This window comes from Nerophis ophidion, linkage group LG02 (assembly GCF_033978795.1).
Source record: "Nerophis ophidion isolate RoL-2023_Sa linkage group LG02, RoL_Noph_v1.0, whole genome shotgun sequence".
Classification (NCBI taxonomy): domain Eukaryota; kingdom Metazoa; phylum Chordata; class Actinopteri; order Syngnathiformes; family Syngnathidae; genus Nerophis; species Nerophis ophidion.
The window spans coordinates 54,010,539-54,026,105 of record NC_084612.1 but is presented as its reverse complement, the minus strand read 5'-3'; the positions used below and the strand labels follow the sequence as shown (position 1 = coordinate 54,026,105).

At 42.9% G+C, this 15,567-nt stretch overlaps 1 protein-coding gene across 1 annotated transcript in view; it reads left to right on the top strand.

Moving 5' to 3' along the window:
* The window catches only part of LOC133542406 (kinesin heavy chain-like), a 396,917-nt gene that overhangs the window by 133,425 nt on the left and 247,925 nt on the right, over positions 1-15,567 (top strand). The window contains exons 7-10 of the mRNA XM_061886494.1: positions 448-535; positions 611-735; positions 7,144-7,248; positions 13,612-13,760. Of these exons, the coding sequence (XP_061742478.1) occupies positions 448-535; positions 611-735; positions 7,144-7,248; positions 13,612-13,760 (467 nt within the window). The remainder of the gene's footprint in view (positions 1-447; positions 536-610; positions 736-7,143; positions 7,249-13,611; positions 13,761-15,567) is intronic.

Genomic DNA, 15,567 nt, shown 5'->3' with positions numbered 1-15,567 from the left:
TAAAGGACAATATTTTATCGACTGATTGGAATAAGGAACATTTGTTTTAATTATTAAACGAACCAAAAATATAACTTAATTGATCTTTGTGAAAATATTGGACACAGTGTGTTGTCAAGCTTATGAGATGCGATGCAAGTGTAAGCCACTGTAAAACTTTATTTTTATTTGTATAAATGTCTAATGATAATGTCAATGAGGGATTTGTAACTAATATTGATACTGTTGTTGATATAATTCATTTTTGTTTCACTACTTTTGGTTTGTTCTGTGTCGTGTTTGTGTCTTCTCAATTGCTCTGTTTATTGCAGTTCTGAGTGTTGCTGGGTCAGGTTTGGTTTTGGAATTGGATTGCATTGTTATAGTATTGCTGTGTAGTGGTGTGTTGGATTGATAAAAAAAAAATCACAAAAAAAAATAATCGATTTTTGTCTGTCTTCTTATAAGGGATGCACAGAGCGCTTTGTCACAAGTCCCAACGAGGTGATGGACGTGATAGACGAGGGGAAGGTGAATCGCCACGTCGCCGTCACCAGTGAGTCGCACTCTTGAACTTGTTTGTGCGTATGTCTCTGAACACAAGCTACATGGGTATTCTTTTGCCCCTCAGACATGAACGAGCACAGTTCCCGCAGTCACAGCATCTTCCTGATCAGCATCAAACAGGAGAACGTAGAGACCGAGCTCCAGCTGAGCGGGAAGCTTTACCTGGTGGACCTGGCCGGGAGTGAAAAGGTAGACATTTTTATTTAAACAATGGCAGATAAGTAACAAATATTGTCATCAGTGTATGTATTTTTTCTAGGGATTTACAGTAGCAACTACAAAGCCCATTAATTTGTTCAAAACTTTTTAAAAACTAAACTGAGATAGTAAAGTGATTTCCATCGTGGAACTGTCATAGGATGCCACCTGTGCCACAAATCCAGTCGTGAAATGTCCTTGCTCCTAAATATTCAAAAGTCAACTGTTGGCTTTATTATGAGAAAATGGAAGAGTTTGGGAACAACATCAACTCAGCCATGAAGTAGTAGGCCATGTAAACTGACAGGAGTCAGCGGATGCTGAAGCGCATAGTGCAAAGAGGTCAAAATGTGGTGGAGGAGGAATTATGGTGTGGAGTTGCTTTTCAGGAGTTGGACTTGGTCCCTTAGTGCCAGTAAAAGGAACTTTGAATGTTCCAGGATACGAAAACATTTTGGACAATTCCATGCTCCCCACCTAGTGGGAACAGTTTGGAACGGGCTCCTTCCTCTTCCAACATGTGCACCACTGAACAAAGCAAGGTCCATAAAGACATGGATGACCGAGTCTGGTGTGGATGAACTTGACTGGCCTGCACAGAGTCCTGACCTGAACCCAATAGAACACGTTTGGGATGAATTACAATGGAGTCCGAGACACAGGCCTTCTCCACCAACATCAGTGTGCGACCTCACCAATGCGCTTTTGAAAGAATGGTGGAAAATTCCTATAAACACACTCTGCAACCTTGTGGACAGCCTTCCCAGAAAAGTTGAAGCTGTAATAGCTGCAAAAGGTGGACCCACATCATTTTGAGCCCTATAGATTGGGACTCACATATAAACTTTAAGTTTATATGTGAGTCAAGGCAGGTGGCCAAATACTTTTGGCAATATAGTCTACTTTGAACGTGGACACTATGATGCCATCAAAATAATTAGCTCAATCGGAGATGATGCATATATTTTCTTTGAAAAGGCAAAACATTATTTATACATTTAAAAACAAATCTGAGTTATTAATTAATGTTGACATATATTTTTTGTCAAAATAAATAGTTTTTGCTCTAATTTTCATTTTTTGCTGCGTGTTGTATAATGTACTTTGTTGACAATGTTTCTAGAAACTTCTCCAATCTTTTTAGAGACTTATTCTTAATTAAAAATGACTAGCCACACATTAAGCATCATTTTCTGTAGTTATCGGAGACAAGTGGCGGCTGATGGGCTTTCAAGTCTGGGACGCTCATTTTCAGCTACAATCCATCCATCCATTTTCTACCGCTTATTCACCTTTGGGGTCGCGGGGGGCGCTGGTGCCTATCTCAGCTACAATCGGGCGGAGGGCGGGGTACACCCTGGACAAGTCGCCACTTCATCGCAGGGCCAACACAGATAGACAGACCACATTCACACTCACATTCACACACTAGGGTCGATTTAGTGTTGCCAATCAACCTATCCCCAGGTGCATGTCTTTGGAAGTGGGAGGAAGCCGGAATACCCGGAGGGAACCCACGCAGTCATGGGGAGAACATGCAAACTCCACACAGAAAGATCCTGAGCCCGGGATTGAACCCAGGACTACTCAGGACCTTCGTATTGTGAGGTAGACGCACCAACCCCTCTGCCACCGTGAAGCCCATTTTCAGCTACTCTCTAAACACAAATACAGTCTCTCTCTCTCTCTCTCTCTCTCTCTATATATATATATATATATATATATATTGCCAAAAGTAAAAGTATTTAGCCACCTGCTTTGACTACATATGAACTTGAAGTACCATCCCATTCCTAACCCAAAGTGTTCAATATGATGTGGGTCCACCTTTTGCAGCTATTACAGCTTCAACTCTTCTGGGAAGGCTGTCCACAAGGTTGCAGAGTGTGTTTGTAGGATTTGTAGGTTTATTTTCCACTATTTTTCCAAAAGCGCATTGGAAGGCCAGGCTCTCAGACTCTGTTCTAATGTATCCCAAAGGTGTTCTATCGGGTTCAGGTCGGCACTCTGTGCGGGCCAGTCAAGTTCATCCTCACCAGACTCTGTCATCCATGTCTTTATGGACCTTGCTTTGTGCACTGGTGCACGGTCATATTGAGAGAGGAAGGGGCCCGCTCCAAACTGTTCCCACAAGGTTGGGAGCATGGAATTGTACAAAATGTTTTGGTATCTTGGAGCATTCAAAGTTAATTTCACTGGAACTAAAGGCCCAAAGCCAACTCCTGAAAAACAACCCCACAGCATAATTCCTCCTCCACCAAATTTCACACTGGGCACAATGCTGTCCGAAATGAAGCGTTCCCCTGGCAATCTCCAAACTCGTCCATCAGATTGCCTGATGAAAAAGTGTGATTCATCAGTCCAGAGAAGGCATCTCCACTGCTCAAGAGTCCAGTGGGGACGTGCTTTACACCACTGCATTCCACGCTTTGCCTTGGACTTGGTGATGTATGGCTTAGATACAGCTGCTTAGCCATGGAAACCCGTGTGTTTTTTCTCGAGCAGAGAAACTGATTGCTTTGCTTAAAGCAGTGGTTCTCAAATGGGGGTACGCGTACCCCTGGGGGTACTTGAAGGTATGCCAAGGGGTACTTGAGATTAAAAAAAAATATTTCAAAAATATCAACAATTCAAAAAATCCTTTATAAATATATTTATTGAATAATACTTCAACAAAATATGAATGTAAGTTCATAAACTGTGAAAAGAAATACAACAATGCAGTATTCAGTGTTGACAGGGAGATTTTTTGTGGACATGTTCCATAAATATTGATGTTAAAGATTTATTTTTTTGTGAAGAAATGTTTAGAATTAAGTTCATGAATCCAGATGGATTTCTATTACAATCCCCAAAGAGGGCATGTTACGTTGATGATTACTTCTATGTGTTGAAATCTTTATTTCACTTGTTTATTTTTCAACAAGTTTGTAGTCATTTTTATATCTTTTTTTTTCCAAATAGTTCAGGAAAGACCTCTTTCAAATGAGCAATATTTTGCACTGTTATACAATTTAATACATCAGAAACTGATGACATAGTGCTGTATTTTACTTCTTTATCACTTTTTTTCCAACCAAAATTGCTTTGCTCTGATTAGGGGGTACTTGAATTAAAAAAAAATTTTCACAGGGGGTACATCACTGAAAAAAGGTTGAGAACCACTGGCTTGAAGGAATGAACATGATATGACAAAGAGACGTTAGCAACTTGCCAAAACAAGAGCCAACCTCTTGGGTGTATGTGAGGGTATTTAAATGTCATTTGTAATCTAGCACCACCGTAAAGTGTCAGCCTTTCAGAAGGCTAAGAGTGAAATTCACAAATGTTTACAGATTCTCCATGTAATTAATCGTGGTGACCCGCCACCGCAAAATAAAAGCCACCACACCTTAAATATGAGGGATTTTTTTTTTACCTGAAAACATTTGTAACGTATTGTATGAATGGATATATTTTGAAAAGATGGTCACTACAATGTTAAACTTTAGAAGAGGTGGGAGACTGACTACCTTGTTTTGTAATGAGGTAAATTATACCGTATACAGTTTTCTTATATGGTTGTTTACTCACATGCATTTGTATTTGGTCACAGAATTCTTTAGAGGATTATTTTACTAAGATCAAAAGTGCAGATGTCTATCACAGCTCGTCCAGAGAGTGGGGGCTTTTGCCCCCAGGACATTGGGGAACTTAAAGTGCAGCAGCAGTTGGAGTTAAGGAGGAAGTGTAAAAACATTAGCAACATCTGGTAGAAAGCCCCCACAGACAGGAGTATAGGATAGGGGTCGGAGGTCACCCGACTCAAACTGATCAAAGGAATAATTTCAGGGAAAGATTGACCGGTTCCAATGCTAGAATTACAAATAGTAACTGTCTTCGTGTAAAAGGTATTTAAGGACACATTTCCAAGAGGACAGCCACGCCGTCCCAAAAAGACAAGAAGCAAGGAAATAAACAGAGACAGAATTACATTTTGCTCAATTTGGGGAGAGACGTGGTTACTGTACTCTCTGTACTGTCTTCCACCACGCTCTGGCGAAAGATTGTACTCCACCTCTTTTTATTAGGACTTTCCCTGTTTACATGACAACAGCTGTTTCTAAAGGAATGAGGGGTATGTAAACAGCCATTGTTTTCGGTGACATTAACCCAAAAGAAAAAGATGTCACGGGCTTGGGCTAGTCCTGAATTCAGCTTGGGAAGGTCTTGGATCACAATTAATAAACCCCCTCCCGTCTCCTCCCATCGTACACAATGGAATTTTCCAAGCCTTTGGCTTGGTGTAACGAAGACAGCTTCTTGTCTGTTCATTGGGAACTCAGAGAACAGAAAGTGTTTTGATAATTTACATACAATTTTTCTGGCAGTAATCTGGCCCACTCTTTCTCTTGGAGCTGCAACTCCAGTCTGAGGCTCACTGAAACAAATAAAGCTTTTGGTTCGACGATTCCTTGTTGTTCTGCTCATCACCCATTACACGACCATCAAATATATAAGAAAATGTGCTTCCACAGTTGCTCACCAGTCAGATTACAGTTTCATGTGAACCTCCCAACAGATCCAGAGGGACACCTGCAGTAGAAAATGGATGGATTTGTTTGAAATATTTTACATTTAAACATGCCAGCATTTTACAAACGATACGAAAGACTTTGACCATGATTGATTACTCAATTTGTTATCAAGATACAGGAGAACTTTATGCGGGGGCAGCCGTATAGGTGACCACCTGCTGCTGCTGTCCGCCTGACATGGCCAAGGAGTCACAGGATCATGTTTTCACAGCAATAGGTGGCGAAATGATCCCATAGATACATTAATACATGTCCTCACAAATATTAGTCCATCCAACCATCCATCCATCCATCTTCTTCCGCTTATCCGAAGTTGGGTCGCAGGGGCAGCAACCTAAGCAAGGAAGCCCAGACTTCCCTTTCCCCAGCCACTTCATCCAGCTCCTCCCAGGCCAACCGGGAGACATAGTCTTCCCAACATGTCCTGGGTATTCCCTGTGGTCTCCTACCAGTCTGACGTGCCTTAAACACCTCCCTAGGGAGGCGTTTGGGTGGCATCCTGACCAGATACCTGAACCACCTCATCTGGCCAATCTCCATGTGGAGGAGCAGTGGCTTTACTTTGAGCTCCTCCCGGATGACGGAACTTCTCCTGAGGAACTCTCCTGAAGGAATCAATAAAGTACTATCTATTTCTCACCATGTCTTTAAGGGAGAGCCCCGCCACCCGGCGGAGGAAACTAATTTGGGCTGTTTGTACCCGAGATCTCGTCCTTTCGATCATAACCCAAAGCTCAAGACCAGAGGTGAGAATGGGAAAGTAGATCGACCGGTAAATTGAGCGCTTTGCCTTCCGGCTCAGCTCCTTCTTCACCACAACAGATCGATACAGGGTCTGCATTACTGAAGATGCCGCACCATCCGCTCTTCCCTCACTCGTGAACAAGACTACAAGGTACTTGAACTCCCCCACTTGGGGCAGGGTCTCCTCCCCAACCCGGAGATGGCACTCCACCCTTTTCCTGGCGAGAACCGTGGACTCGGACTTGGAGGTTCTGATTCTCATCCCAGTTGCTTACACTCGGCTGTGAACGGATCCAGTGAGAGTTGAAGATCCTGGCCAGATGAGTCAATCAGGACCACATCATCTGCAAAAAACAGAGACCTAATCCTGCAGCCACCAAACCGGATTCCCTCAAATATTAGTATGAATATGAATCAATAAATGCATTGTTGAAAGTTAATTTTGTGTCAATGCCTTGATCGTTTTTTAAAAATTGTTACAATTAAGTGTTGCATCTAATCTTTGTTTTTGTTTTTTGTTGTTGTTTTTATTACGACAAATGGCAGGTTTTTGTGTATATGCAAGCTTGTTACATGAGGGCCCAGGTCCTTTGCTCTCTGGAGATTTGGCCCTCTAAACAATTTATTTAAAGAACCCTGATGTATGGTGTATGTATACATGTATATTGTTGTGTATACAATTAACATTAGTGTTGACTGAAAGGTTTGCATGATCTGCTCAACATTCCTACATCAAACATTATTGAACAAGGTGTGAGCAGGAAACCGCTGCTCTGCCTTTTTATTTTGTAAAAGCCTGATGTAAATTAAATTATCCCATGAGGTAAAATTGTCCTTAAAAAACACTGCTTAATGCCAATGCTTGTTTGGCACAGAATCATTTCCTAGGAATTAGTTGTACTGAATTCCATAGTCAATTTTTTTGTGACCTGTACGATAACATTCTTTCTGTAACCACAGGGAACCATGGCCCCTATAAAATTCAACTTTATACAAGCAACGCTGAAACTGCTTTCTTTCGTAAATGTTTGATCCAGCTTTTAACCATCAAGTCTCATATGTAATATGTCTCTGTCAGGTCAGCAAGACGGGGGCAGAGGGAACTGTCCTGGATGAAGCCAAGAACATCAACAGGTCCTTGTCGGCCCTCGGCAACGTCATCTCAGCTTTGGCCGAAGGAACGGTACGATGAAAAGTTTCTTATCAAAGTAGTCTACTACTTTCTAAACCTTTTATTTGTTGAAATATTTACATATGCAGTAGATCCCCACATGTATATATTTGCGATGTGACATTTGCAGATTTATTTTGTCTGCTCTACATGGTAAATTAAGTTTTTTTATGGTTCCTATAAAGGGAACTGTACTTATTTTTTTTTTTTTCCCATTACTATAAGTCGCAGTTTTTTTCATAGTTTGGCCGGGGGTGCGACTTATACTCAGGAGTGACTTATATGTGAAATTATTAACACAATACCGTAAAATATCAAATACTATTATTTAGCTCAATCACGTAAGAGACAATACGTATAAGATTTCATCGGATTTAGCGATTAGGAGTGACAGATTGCTTGGTAAACGTAAACACATGTTCTATATGTTATAGTTAGTTGAATGACTCTTACCATAATATGTTACGTTAACATACCAGGCACCTTCTCAGTCGGTTATTTATGCGTCATATATCCATCCATCCATTTTCTACTGCTTATTCCCTTTGGGGTCGCGGGGGGCGCTGGCTCCTATCTCAGCTACAATCGGGCGGAAGGCAGGAAACACCCTGGACAAGTCGCCACCTCATCGCAGGGCCAACACTGATACGGACAACATTCACACTCACATTCAAACACTAGGGCCAATTTAGTGTTGCCAATCAACCTATCCCCAGGTGCATGTTTTTAGAAGTGGGAGGAAGCCGGAGTACCCGGAGGAAACCCACGCAGTCACGGGGAAAACATGCAAACTCCACACAGAAAGATCCCGAGCCTGGATTTGAATCCAGGACTGCAGGAACTTCGTATTGTGAGGCAGACGCACTAACCCTCTGCCACCGTGAAGCCATGCGTCATATAACGTACACTTATTCAGCCTGTTGTTCACTATTCTTTATTTATTTTAAATTGCCTTTCAAACGTCTATTCTTGGTGTTGGGTTTTATCAAATACATTTCCCCCAAAAATTTGACTTATACTCCAGTGCGACTTATATTTGTTTTTTTCCTTCTTTATTATGCATTTTCGGCAGGTGCGACTTATACACCGGAGCGACTTATACTTTGAAAAATACGGCATTCACAATCCGTATGTAAGACAAGAACACATGATTTTCTTTTTTGTATGCAATGCATAAAATATAGCAAGTACAAGGTGGCTAACAATGCAGCGAATGGGAGTTCACAATTGCGCTCATAACACCCTTTAAAAAAACATCCCAAAAGCGGCAATAATACTCAATAAATTACCCCGTGATCTGAATATCAACCAAGTATTGTTATTATAAGCGCGAGGGCAGACAAACTATTTTAGCGGCACAGTGATTACAGCTTATGCAGCTATTGACATACTGATGCTTCTAAATAGTAGAAGGTTGTGGCCATAAACTGACAAGTTGGTCAACCTCCATATTCAACTTGATGACAAGAAAGGCACAGAAAGAAACTCATGTACTTTTTTTGAAAACCCGGGCAAGGAATATGATTAATTCTTCATCCAAACCGGAAGATATGAACATCGATTCAGCCGGCACCCAAGTGAGAGCAGACATTCCTGGGGGTGCAGATAACTGACAATATGACCTGGTCCCTACACACCGGACCTCTTGTAAAAAGAGCTCAACGTCGCATGCACTTTTTGCATCGAATGAGAAGAGGACAGCTCTCTCCACCGATTCTCATTCCATTCTACAGAGGCACAATATAGAACCTCCTGACCAACTGCATCTCTGTCTGGACTGGATTATGAGCCTACAGTGCCTCAGACTGGAAGTCTCTGCAGAGAGTGGTGAGGACGGCGGAAAAAATCATCTTTACTCCTTTTCCTCCTATCCGAAAAATCACAAAAAGCTGCTGCCTGACCAGGGGTCAGAAAATCTGTAGAGACTCGTCCCACCCCCACCAAGGACTGTTTTCACTGCTGGACTCTAGAAAGAGGTTCCGCAGCCTCCGTAGCAGAACCTCCAGGTTGTGTAACAGCTTCTTTCCTCAGGCCAAAAGACTCTTGAATGCATCATAATAATCCCCTCAATTACCCCCCAAAAACGGATTAACTGGCTGGAATATAAAGACAATATAACATACATCCATAAACGTGGATGCATATGCAAAAGTGCAATATATTTATCAGTACAGTAATCTATTTATTTATATCTGCACCTTATTTATTTTTTATCCTGCACAACCGATCCAGTGAGAGCTGAAGATCCCGGCCAGATGAAGCCATCAGGACTACATCATCTGCAAAAAGCTCACTGGATCGGTTCGCAGCCGAGTGTGAAGCGACCGGAATGAGAATCAGCACCTCCAAGTCCGAGTCCATGGTTCTCGCCCGGAAAAGGGTGGAGTGCCATCTCCGGGTTGGGGAGGAGACCCTGCCCCAAGTGGAGGAGTTCAAGTACCTAGGAGTCTTGTTCACGAGTGGGGGAAGAGTGGATCGTGAGATCGACAGGCGGATCGGTGCGGCGTCTTCAGTAATGCGGACGTTGTATCGATCCGTTGTGGTGAAGAAGGAGCTGAGCCGGAAGGCAAAGCTCTCAATTTACCGGTCGATCTACGTTCCCATCCTCACCTATGGTCATGAGCTTTGGGTCATGACCGAAAGGATAAGATCACGGGTACAAGCGGCCGAAATGAGTTTCCTCCGCCGGGTGGCGGGGCTCTCCCTTAGAGGTATGGTGAGAAGCTCTACCATCCGAGAGGAGCTCAACGTAAAGCCGCTGCTCCTCCACATCGAGAGGAGCCAGATGAGGTGGTTCGGGCATCTGGTCAGGATGCCACCCAAACGCCTCCCTAGGGAGGTGTTTAGGGCACGTCCAGCTGGTAGGAGGCCACGGGGAAGACCCAGGACACGTTGGGAAGACTATGTCTCCCGGCTGGCCTGGGAACGCCTCGGGATCCCCCGGGAAGAGCTAAACGATGTGGCTGGAGAGAGGGAAGTCTGGGCTTCCCTGCTTAGGCTGCTGCCCCCGCGACTCGACCTCGGATAAGCGGAAGATGATGGATGGATGGATGGATCCTGCACTACAACGAGCTAATGCAATAAAATGTTGTTCTTATCTGTACTGCAAAGTTCAAATTTGAATGACAATATTAGGAAGTCTAAGTCTAAGTCTCTAACATTGTTAAATAAGTGACAATTTTTTAAAATTTCAGTTTTTATATCTTGTTCAGCACTTCGCAATACTGCTACATCATGCTAAAGCTGCATCTGTTTAGCACACAGCTTCTAAAACTTGTAGCTCATCCTCCTCATCCTCCTTATATTCTGGCTCAAAAGTCTACGATTCTAGATCATCATTTTTTTCCCAAAGTAGTCTTTGTTGTCTCCTGTAAGGTCTGCATGATGAGTAGTGTTGTTATTGAAGGGACAAGTGAAAATTGTGATGCGTCTGTGAAATTTATATACCGCTGTATTATTAAATTGAGCAAAATACATGCATAATACATGTTACTTTTAAGGGGCCTGTTACTATATTACATATATACTTACAGCATGAAAAACGCGCATGAAAACGTTTGGATTTTCTTTAGAGCGCTTTAAAGGCAGAATAGAGCGAATCCCATTCGTTCCATTGTTAGCTGACTTTTGCCAGTGTTTACTTACCATTTAGAAGGCAAAAAATGCATGGTTTTGGGTTAGTGAAGAATGCTGAAGAATGCACTAACAACCTGATAAATCCGAAATAGAAAGAGATGATATGCTACATGGTGGTTGTTTGAGCACACTGCAGCTAGACTTGGATAGTCCCACTTCTTAATGCTTAGTACCCGGCCAAATTAGTTTAATACATATAATCTGCTCCTGTCTGAGCTGCCACCTTATCGTTGTAGATGAGTTTGCGTGTCCCAATGATCCTAAGTTGTCCGGGGGCTTTATGCCCCCTGGTAGGGTCTCCCAAGACAAACAAGTCCTAGGTGAGGGATCAGAAAAAGAGCAGCTCGAAGACCTCTATGAAGAATACAAATGAAGGACCCAGATTTCCCTCGCCGGGATGCTGGTTACCGGGGCCCCCCTCTGGAGCCAGGCCCGGAGGTGGGGCACGATGGTAATCGCCTGGTGGGCTCAGCCCGAAGAGGCAACGTGGGTCAGGAGCCATAGAGGTCAGGTGCAATGTGAGCTGGGCGGAAGCCGAAGGCAGGGCACTTGGCGGTCTGATCCTCTGCTACATAAGCTAGCTCTTGGGACGTGGAACGTCACCTCGCTGGGGGGGAAAGAGCCTGAGCTAGTGCTCGAGGTGGAGTAGTTTCGGCTCGATATAGTCAGACTCACTTTGACGCACAGCAAGGGCTCTGGAACCAGTTCTCTCGAGAGGGGCTGGACTCTCTTCCACTCTGGCCTTGACAGCAGTGAGAGGCGACGGGCTGGGGTGGCAATTCTTGTTGCCCCCCAGCTCAAAGCCTGCATGTTGGAGTTCAACCCAGTGGACGAGCGTGTAGCTTCCCTCAGCCTTCAGGTAGGTGGACAGGTCCTGACTGTTGTTTGCGCAGCTCAGAGTACACACCCTTTAAGGATTCACTCGAGGGAGTACTTGAGAGTGCTCCCTTGGATGATTCCCTCGTTCTACTGGGGGACTTCAACGCTCATGTTGGCAGTGACAGTGAAACCTGGAGAAGCATGATTGGGAAGAATGGCCGCCCGGATCTGAACCAGATTGGTGTTTTGTTATTGGACTTTTGTGCTCGTCACAGATTGTCCATAACAAACACCATGTTCAAACATAAGGGTGTCCATATGTGCACTTGGCACCAGGACACCCTAGGCCGCAGTTCAGTGATCGATTTTGTAGTTGTATCATCGGATTTGCGGTCTCATATTTTGGACACTTGGGTGAAGAGAAGGGCAGAGCTTTCTACCGATCACCACCTGGTGGTGAGTTGGCTGCGATGGTGGGGGAGGATGCTGGACATACCTGGCAGGCCCAAACACATTGTGAGAGTTTGCCTAGCAGAATCTCCTGTCAGAGAGAGTTTCAATTCCCGCCTCCGGAAGAACTTTGAACATGTCACGAGGGAGGTGCTGGACATTGAGTCCGAGTGGACGATGTTCCGTATCTCTTTTGTCGAGGTGGCCGATTGGAGCTGTGGCCGGAAGGTGGTTGGTGCCTGTCATGACGATTTTTGTTATTTGGCTCCAAAACACCCCTACGTTAGTGGAAATGCGGCAAATGAGTGAAAGCGACAGAAATGTTGCTATGGAGACAAGGGTTTTCTTACGTGCCTGGCTGCAGTCACACCGAGATACCTGTCCGTCAATAAGAAAGTCCCTGATAACCTGGACCAATTCAAACATGATTTGTTTTATATTGTTTAATTTGCATTGCCTCACACGATGAACACTACATCTATTTTTATATGACGCCAGATAACACTGCGGGAGCCGTCACTTTTTTGCGCTAGCTATGCCGGTACTTTTCGCCGACTCCGGAAAAGCGGAACGACACACATTGCGGATATAACATTATTCTCCGTGCGTCGGCTAGCTACAAATATATTCCACAACCCCAAACATGTCTTTTTTAAAGCCTGCAGTGAAGAGAAAGGTTAGTGATGAGCAAAGACAATTCCAGGAAAAGTGGGAGATGCAATATATCTTTGCTGAGCACAGGGGCACCCCGACGTGTCTTATTTGCACAGAGAACGTTGTGGTACACAAGGAATACAATTTGAACCGTCATTATACAACTACACATGCTGAGGAGTATGCAAAATACCAGGGAGATGAGAGAGTGAACCAGGTTGCAAATATAAAAAACTGTTTAATCAGGCAACAAGATTTCTTCAAGAAAGCAGCCGAAAAGAGCGATGCAGCAGTCAAAGTTAGCTACATGGTGAGTGAGATGGTTACTAGGGCGGAAAAGCCATTCAAAGAAAGTGAATTAATTAAAAAGTGCATGTTAGATTTTTTTTAAGAAATCTTTTCTTGCAGCCCAGCCTCATCCAGTTTCTGCATGCAGTGGCCCCCTGATAAATTGCGTTTGAGACCCCTGTTCTAAACTGATAAGATACAAAAGGAGTACATCATACTCCTAATACACATTCCAATGCCTTCAAGGTAAGTCACAGAGTTTACTTGCGGACATAAGATACAAGAACAAAGTGTACACATGGGAAAATATTAACTGCTTCAAACATGACTATAAATAAAGAAATTACTCTTAAAAATATATGCATTCTGACAGTACGGGTAATGGGTGCCAAAAAGTGGTCTGGGTTAGTTGTGGTGGTTCCTTTCACCACTTTTGTTGCAGCAATTGCCACATCATAGTATGCACAGTGTTCATTTGAAAGTACTTTTGATGCTTTTTGTCTGCTTGCTCCTTCCTGTCCTGTGCAGAAGCCTCATGTGCCGTACCGTGACAGCAAAATGACGCGCATCTTACAGGACTCACTAGGGGGGAACTGTCGCACCACCATGTTTATCTGCTGCTCTCCCTCCAGCTACAATGACACAGAGACCAGGTCCACGCTCATGTTCGGCCAAAGGTAAAGCACACGCCTGGATGCTGCTGCCACATTTGATAAGCCGTTCACGCGCACTTACCTCCAACCGTTTTGCAACCCTTTGCCATTTCTGACGTGGGCTGTAATCATCGTCAAAGCAGACGTTTTGGTTGTTAGCGAGATTGGTCACACACAACAGACCACTGCCATTGTGAAGTAAACACAATGTAAAAGATGATCTTCCAGTCAGGCTCGACAAGCGCTATATGACGCGACTAATCTGCATTTAAAAAGCAACCTGACGTCACGCAGATAATGCAGCCTGCTTTGATTAATCAAATATACAGCACATGCACTCAAGTTCAGGGAGGGGCTCTAGGATTTTTTTCTCCCCCAGGGCATAGGCGCCGATCCCGTGGGTGCTCGGCGTTCTACGGAATTGATGGCAACGTTTAATCTTTGAAAAATAATGTTTGTTAAAGCAATCTTGTTGTTGTTAATTTTGTGCCGAAGCTGGTCCCGGTTTAAGTAATAAAAAAGTCACAAATCATACAGTCTATTATTGGCAAAACTTAACCAAGATTTCATTGTTCCTGATAACGAAAAATTGACACAATCATTTGGACTTTGATCACACTGCACACAAGTGAATGATGAGCAAACTTAGTCAGCAGCCATACATGTCACACTAAGGGTGGCAGTATGAACTATGCCAGCACTGTCATAAACATGTGCCATATAGTGAAACCACACTAAACAACAAGGGCAAACACATTTTGGAAGAATATTTGCACCACAACACAACATTAACACTACAGAATAAATTCCCAGAATTCCCTGCAGCACCAACTCTTTCGGGACGCTACAATAAAAACAAACGCCATTAGTGGATCTACGCCTGACATCCACTGTAATGATACCACGTACAATAGCGTATCTAGTCGATACTGCTATGAATACATCTATATTTTTTACCATCAAAAAATCATCTTTCGTTTTTTTTTTACATGTATATTATGTTTATAAAGTCAGGAAAAATGTCCCTGGACACATGATGACTTTGAATTTGACCAATGTATGATCCTGTAACTACTTGGTATCGGATTGATACCCAAATTTGTGGTATCATCCCAAACTAATGTAAAGTATCAAAGAAGAGAAGAATAAATGATTATTACATTTGAACAGATGTGTAGATAGAACATGTTGAAAGAGAAAGTAAGCAGATATTAACAGTAACTGAACAAGTAGATTAATAATTAATTTTCTACCGCTTGTCCTTGATAATGTAGACAAAATAATAGGTAGAAAAATGGCACAATATGTTACTGCATACATCAGCAGACTAATTAGGAGTCATTCTTTGTTTACTTACTACTAAAAGACAAGTTGTCTAGTATGTTCACTGTTTTATTTAAATAAAAAACTGAAACATGAACACATGTAATGTACCCTAAGATTAAAAAAAATAAAGCAAATAATTACATTTTTTGTGGTCCTCTTTATTTAGAAAAGTACTTAAAAGTACCGAAATACTTTTGTTACCGGTACCAAAATATTGGTATCGGGACAACATTAATACATACAGACCGAGCACCCACTGGCAGAAATGTAGAACGGCGCCTATGCCCCAGGGCTAGGAGGGGTGGGTGGTGGGGGTGGCGGGGTTTGGAGGTGCTAAACATTAATCGATCTTCATGACTTTAGTTCTAATTTGTTTGATGAAATCAATTATGATATACATCACAAGCATGTTCCATATAAAAGTAGTTTTAACTGAATCTGACAAATTAATATTCAAAAATATAGTCAAGCTGTTGTGGTGAAGAAGGAGCTGAGCCGGAACGCA